The 6,552-nt window shown below is 67.7% G+C and overlaps 1 protein-coding gene across 1 annotated transcript in view; it reads left to right on the top strand.

Annotated features, from left to right (window-relative positions):
- The first annotated feature begins 293 nt into the window (after positions 1 to 293).
- CTSD (cathepsin D) overlaps positions 294 to 6,552 on the top strand; it is an 11,884-nt gene continuing 5,625 nt past the window's right edge. The window contains exons 1-3 of the mRNA XM_040639668.1: positions 294 to 449; positions 2,422 to 2,581; positions 4,364 to 4,487. Of these exons, the coding sequence (XP_040495602.1) occupies positions 382 to 449; positions 2,422 to 2,581; positions 4,364 to 4,487 (352 nt within the window). The 5' untranslated portion in view covers positions 294 to 381. The remainder of the gene's footprint in view (positions 450 to 2,421; positions 2,582 to 4,363; positions 4,488 to 6,552) is intronic.

The following is a 6,552-nucleotide window of genomic DNA, read 5'->3' on the forward strand; positions in this document are numbered from 1 at the left end:
GGGAAGGGCTGCGAGGCCTTATGCGGCGCGCAGCCCGCGAGTCTGGAGCGGCGACGGAGCTTCGGGCTCCGGGGGCTGCCCAGCTGCCAGTGTCCAGAGTCCCACGCCTGGGTACAAGCTGGGGCTTGTATCGCCCCGCCCGCGCCGCTCGGGCTGGAGAAGCGCTGGAGCCGGCGTGCGCGCCCCCGAGCGCCGTGCGCGGGCCCGGCGGGGGCCCGGCCTGATCGCCCCGCCCAGGCCCCGCCCCGCGCACGCCGGCCGCGGCCCGCGTGACGGGCCCGGGTGCAAACAGTGCGGTCAGCTGACTCGGCCAAGTGCGCCGTCATCCCGGCTATAAGCGCACGACCTGCGGCGCTCCGCTCGGACCCGGCTGACGCCACCATGCAGCCCCCCAGCCTGATGCTGCTCGTCCTCGGCCTGCTGGCTGCGCCCGCCGCCGCGCTTGTCAGGTGAGGCCCTGCGACCCCGTGGGCCCCGCGCGCCCCCGGTGCCCTCCGTGCCCCCTGCGCTCTGGAATGCAGCAGTGCCGCCCGCGCGGCCTCCTGCGGGGCCTCCGCCAGGGCCCCCGCCAGCTCGGAGACCCCTCTTCTGTACCGCCATGGAGTCAGACTTGGGGGGGGCACAGGAGGCTGCAGGAGGGAGGATGGCTGAGGCCCAGGCTGACCGAGTCTCCCCAGGACAGGTGGGATTGCTGTACCTGCGCTCGCTCCGGGCCCTCCGTGCGGAAGCCAAGAGGCGCGGCTGCACTCCCCACAGCACCTGTCCCTGCGAGTCGCTTTCCCGCTTGCCCCCCCCCTTGTCAGCTGTGAACTGGGCGTGGCCTCGCTTGGCTGTGTCCGGGGCTCTGATCACAGCGCCAGGCGGGAGACCCTCTGACCCGAGGAGCCCCCGAGTCTTTCAGAGACAGAAGGGAGTTAGTCTAAGGAGAGGGTCTGGGTGAGGGGCCCGGCTGGTGCCAGGCTGCAGGGGGCTTCCCCACGCGCACCTGTCCTAGTGAGGACCGCACCCTCCTCAGGGCCAGGGGCCTGTCCCCCTGTACCAGGTGAGTCCGCCATGCGGTGCCAGCCAGGCTGAGGACTGGCGCCGCCACCTCCCACCCTCCCACTCTCACCAGGCAGCCTGCTTTCCCAGATGGGGGAGGGGTGCAGTGGGCCAGCCCCTTCTGCTCCTGCACCCACCCTTGGCCCCGGGGCCTTGGTGCCAGGCCTGGGAAGGCATCCTTTCACCTCTGCTGTGGGCCTTTTGCCCATGGGCAGGTGGGTGAGGTCACAGAGCTGTGGGAGCTGGCTGGGGGCCGAGCGGGACTCAGCCTTGCCAGAAGGCCGTTCTGCGTGGGCTTCCCCATGGGCTGTGGCTTGGGGGCGCTAGCCCCAGATGGAGTCTTTGTGGGGAGAAGGCTGCAGGGCTGCGCCTACCCTGGTGCACCCACAGGCCTCCCCTCTGGGGTGGATGATGGTGGGGAGCTGAGCGTGCGGCTGCTTGGGGCCGGGCAGGCGAACCAGGCCCCCTCACACCTCCTCCAGGTGCTGTGGGACTGATGGCACCTGTTTCCTGGGCTGCTGGAGGGCGTGTCCCCTTCCTCCAGGCAGGAATCTTGGACTCTTAATAGCCTACCAGGTCTTAGGCAAGAGTCCCATCTTCCTGAAGCACGCCCTTGGCATGCCAGGAAGGGCCACCTGTGACCTTGAATTCCCAAATCCCCTGGGCTGGGCGCACCTGCCATCCAGGTGTTGGGGTGCCCTCAGGGTGCGTTCCTGTCCCCCCTGCGTCGTCGGAGCTGGGAGCAAGCTGAAGCCCAGGAGCCAAGGATCCAGGCCAGGGGAGGGACCCCACGCATGCTAGAACCAGGCCACCTGACCTCAACCCCGTGCTTTTTCTGCCCAGGCAGACCGCCAAGGCTGGGTGGCAGGGGCCAGCAGTGGAGGTGCTGCAGGGCATCTCAGAGGAAGGCAGACCTGGAGGCAGAGACCCCCAGCACCCAGCGCAGGCCTTGCCTTCCTGGGGTCTGCACTGTGATGGGGACAGAGGATGCAGGGTCACGTTGAAGGAGGGCCGAGGAGGGCTTCTCAGAGGTGGTGGCATGGAAGTCCCATCTGATGGCGAGGCATAGCCAGCCCAGGAGGCCAGACAGGGAAGTGGGGACCATCTCTGCATGGGGTCTGTGCGGAGGGCAGCAGATTCGGGGAGCAGGTGAATGGGTCCCCTCAGAGGGCAACAGGCAGAAGTGACGGATGGACACCGATGCCCTAACAGACCCCACGGGCCACTGCCCCAGAAGAGACCACAGCAGACACAGAGTGGGAACAAGGGATGGGGGGGTGCTTTTGGAGCCCCCGGTGGCTGAGGGTGGGTGTGGGTGCAGAGCAGTCCAGGGGGAGGGGGAGGCGAACCCTGAGGAGCCCCGCTCCCTGCTCTTGACAGAATTCCGCTGCACAAGTTCACCTCTATCCGCCGGACCATGTCGGAGCTGGGGGGCCCTGTGGAAGATCTGATCGCCAAGGGCCCCATTTCAAAGTATGCACAGGGGGTGCCCAGTGTGGCGGGGGGGCCCATTCCGGAGATCCTCAAGAACTACATGGACGTGAGTATGGAGGTCGTCCTCTTGGGGGGGGCTGGGCAGACAGCAAACACTGATTTCGACGAGCTGGCTCTTAAGAACAGATCTGTGGGAGCGGGCAGGGAACACTCTTCTCGGTGGCCCGCTGTTCTTGCAGGGTTCACCTGCTCCGTGTGGGGAGAGGCTTCTGCTCAGCCACGGCCTCCCCTGCTCGGTGCCCTCCTACTACCCCTGCCCAATTAAGGACTCCCACCTTTGTCCCCCTGGGGGGCCTGGCCCTGTGGGGGCGGGGAGGGCAGGTGGGCGTGCCGTTGGCTCCCCCGTGATCTCCCCCGCTGCGTACCACTGAGCGTTACTGACCTCAGGAGCCGTCTTGTTCTTGAGGCCAGCCTGTGGGCATGGGGGACAGGGTCATGGTCTATCGATAAGCAAGCTGGGCCCAGGGCCATCAGCTGGGTGTGGAGGAGCCTAAGTCAGACCCGGGCCCCAAGGGGCTGCAGGGTCCTTGAGCTCGGGTCATCTGGGCCTGCCTGCCCAGGTGTAACTTACGCTCTGGGCCTTTTTTGTTCTGCCTGTCCTGCTGGAAGGCCTGCTGCCACCCGTGACCCAGTCCCCCCCTTCCCTTCTTCCTCTTTGGTCAGCAGCCAGCCCTGATCATGCCGAGTGCTCCTTGAGGGGCACACAGGCTCGGGGGTGGGACATTTTGTAAAGTCACATACTGAGCTGGGCCTGGGTTGGCCTGGTCCCAGCCCTGGGGTCGGGTCCTGGGGCCCAGCCTGGCACCTCTGGGGCTGTCCGGGTGGCATTGTTCTGCACTGCCTGCCCCTGAGTGGTGGGGACCTACTCGTGCTGCCATCCAGCCTCTGGTCCACCTGGGGTTGGGACAGGTGGCCGTGCCCTCTGTCCTGTCTGGCCAGAGCCCTAGCCGTGCCAGGAAGCTGAGGCCTCACAGGCATGTGACTGGGCCCGGCGGGGGGGGGGGGGGGTGCATGATCCCCCAGTTCCTGATCCCCTAGTGCAAGTACATGTGCGTGCACACACACACACACACACACACACACACACACGCGCGCTCGGAGACTCGCTGAGTCATCACCCAGCCCCCCGAATCTGGACACTTCTCTTAGGTCATGAGGCAGCTGCTGGTTCTCCCTGGAGCCAAGTGGCAGCGGAGACGCTCCCGCGGGGATTGGAGCCAGAATCCCATGGTGACCTAGGGCCCAGGCTCCCTCCCTGGAGCAGGGGGCGCCAGGCTCCCATCTCCTATCCAAGTATCCATGTCCCCTGACCTGGGAGAGCGCCAAAGACGGGGTTTCCCTTTGAGGCTCAGAGGGGCATGTGCCCCCTTCATGTTCACCTGAGCCGTGGGTCAGCACCCCGGGCTTCCCCCAGGCTGCCCTCCTCCCCCAGGTACCGATGGAGAAACTGAGGTCTAGGCAGTGAGAGACTCTGAGCCAAAACTTACGGCCTCCAGGGTGTACCTCCCTTCGCCGCCCTCATGCCTCTACCTGGGAGCCCTCCAGGCTTGGCCCCGGGGTGGGGGCAGGGGCAGGGTGGGAATGAGGTCCCAGAGGCCAGCCCTGACGTGGACCCCGTCGTGAGGTGGAAGTCTCCCCTGTCGGGGTCCTGAGGTCCTGGGGCAGCGGGGTCTTCCAGGCAGGTCGTCCAGGACAGGGACGGCCAAGCCGAAAGGGCCGCTGGTTTCATCTTTCAAATGGGGTGGAGCCCGAAGCGTCCAGGGGTCTGAGGACCCAGGGCTGGGGCCCCTGTCCCCGCGACCCTGACAGACGCCGCTCCCCTGCCCAGGCCCAGTACTACGGGGAGATCGGCATCGGGACACCCCCCCAGTGCTTCACGGTCGTCTTCGACACCGGCTCCTCCAACCTGTGGGTCCCCTCCATCCACTGCAAGCTGCTGGACATCGCCTGCTGTGAGTTGCAGCGCCGCCTCGTGCTACCCGAGGGGCAGGCGGGGAGGACCGGCCGGCCACCGCCTCACGCCCTGCATGCGGTCCCCCGGGCTCTGGGCCGCCCCATCTCCGGTCCGGGAGGGCAGCTGCGTGGCACCAGTGGGGCCGGCCTCGGGCCCTCTTGGGCAGTGCACTGCTTCTGCCTCTCAGCCACCCCGGACGGGCCTGGCCCCTCGCCCTGCCCCAGGGCGCCCCCTTTCCGGGTGAACCTGTTGTGCCAGCCCGCTCTCGTGCGGGCCGGGACCGTGGGGGCGAGGGGGCCGGGGCAGGCCGGCCGCTGCTGGCTGAGACCGGGGCTGGGGTACAGGCCGGCCCGACCCGGGAGGATGGCTGGGGGTGCTCCCGGGCGGGAGGCGGGGCGGGGCAGCGGGCTCTCGGCGGCGCGAGGATCCATCACAAGTACAACAGCGACGAAGTCAAGCACGTGCGTGAAGAAGCGGCACCTCCTTCGACATCCACTACGGCTCCGGCGGCCTGTCGGGTACCTGAGCCGGACCGTGTCGGTGAGTCTGGGAGCCGCTCAGACGGCCTGGTGAGCCCGCCGCACCCCGGGCAGGAGCAGAGCCTGGCCAAAGCCGGGAGCTGAGGAGAGAGCATGGAGCCCAGGCTGGGCGGGGAGCGGGGGGCAGACCCGGCTCCGTGTGTGCGTGCGCGTGCATGTGTGTGCACGTGTGTTTTGTGCGTGTGCGCCCGCACACATGCGCACGGGGGAAGGCCAGGAGGTCTGGAGGGGAAAGGGGGGCCACCAGTACGTGGGTGCGAGAGCCGGGGCGTGGGTCTGGGACCCGGACCTGGGGAGTGAGTCACGGTGAGGCGGCTCCCAGGGTCGCGGCCGGCAGGGGGTGGAGGAGCCGGTCGGGGGGCTGGCTTCTGCTCCGATGGGTTTGAGGTGCCCACTGGGCACAAGGGCTAGGCCCTGTGGATGGGGTCCCCGCCACTGGCTGGGGACTCGGGGTCAGGGAGGGCAGCGATGTGCCGGGAACCCCCGTAGAGGACGCCGGAGGGCCGTCCAGACACCCTGCCTGCCACAGAGAATCTTTGGGGTAGGGCGGGTGGGCAGGCCCCGGATGGTTCTCCCGCGCCTCCGTGTGACCTCTTGGTGTGCAGCTCCCTGGAAGGTTCTGGACTGGGAGTCCTGGGGGCGGAGAGCAAGGCAGTACACAGGCAGCCCCCGGCCCCCAGCCCCAGCAGGACCAGAAGGCGGCCAGGAGTGGCCAGCGCCCAGCCAGCGTCCCGCTTGTCTGTCCCTTGTCTGGACTGTGGGTGGGCCATGGTGGGGGGGACCTTCCTACAGGGGCGCTGCCCCTCCCCCATACCCACCTGCCTGTTGGGGTCGGCTCCTCCTGGTCTGTGTCGGCCCAAACAGGATGTTGCCCTAGCACGTTCCCGTGTTCCCGGTGTCAGGGTGTCAGCCCCTAACAGCCGTTTCTCCCCACATCCTGCTCTGTGTCTTTATTTATCAGCCGCTGCTGGGCCTGTGGTGGGGGAGGGGTGGCGTGGCCTTGAGTCTGCTGAGCTGGGTCATGAGGTTGGGTCATGGGGTTCCAGTAGCCCAGGAGCAGGAGCAGGCCTGGGTGGGGCTGGTCCAGGGCCAGCAGTTCAGAGCTGAGTGCGGAGCCCACCCCTCTGTGCTGACTCCCATGAAAACCGTGTCCTGATGACCGTGGGCCACCACGTCCCTATCCCCAGCTGTGTCCCAGCCAGTGTCGTCGGCCCTTCCTTCTGGGCTGGTGTGCGAGGTGGCGGGTGGCAACAGAGAGGGGCTTGTGGCCATGCTAGCACACACAGGGCCTGGCGGTTGGGCCCTGTGGTTCCCGTGGCCCACTGACCCCCCTCGGCCCCCAGGTGCCCTGTAAGTCGGCTCTGGCAAGCCTGGCTGGCGTCAAGGTGGAGAGGCAGACCTTCGGGGAGGCCACCAAGCAGCCGGGCATCACCTTCATTGCAGCCAAGTTCGACGGCATCCTGGGCATGGCCTACCCCCGCATCTCGGTCAACAACGTGCTCCCCGTCTTCGATAACCTGATGC

Source organism: Ursus maritimus, unplaced genomic scaffold (assembly GCF_017311325.1).
Source record: "Ursus maritimus isolate PB19 unplaced genomic scaffold, ASM1731132v1 scaffold_23, whole genome shotgun sequence".
NCBI lineage: Eukaryota > Metazoa > Chordata > Mammalia > Carnivora > Ursidae > Ursus > Ursus maritimus.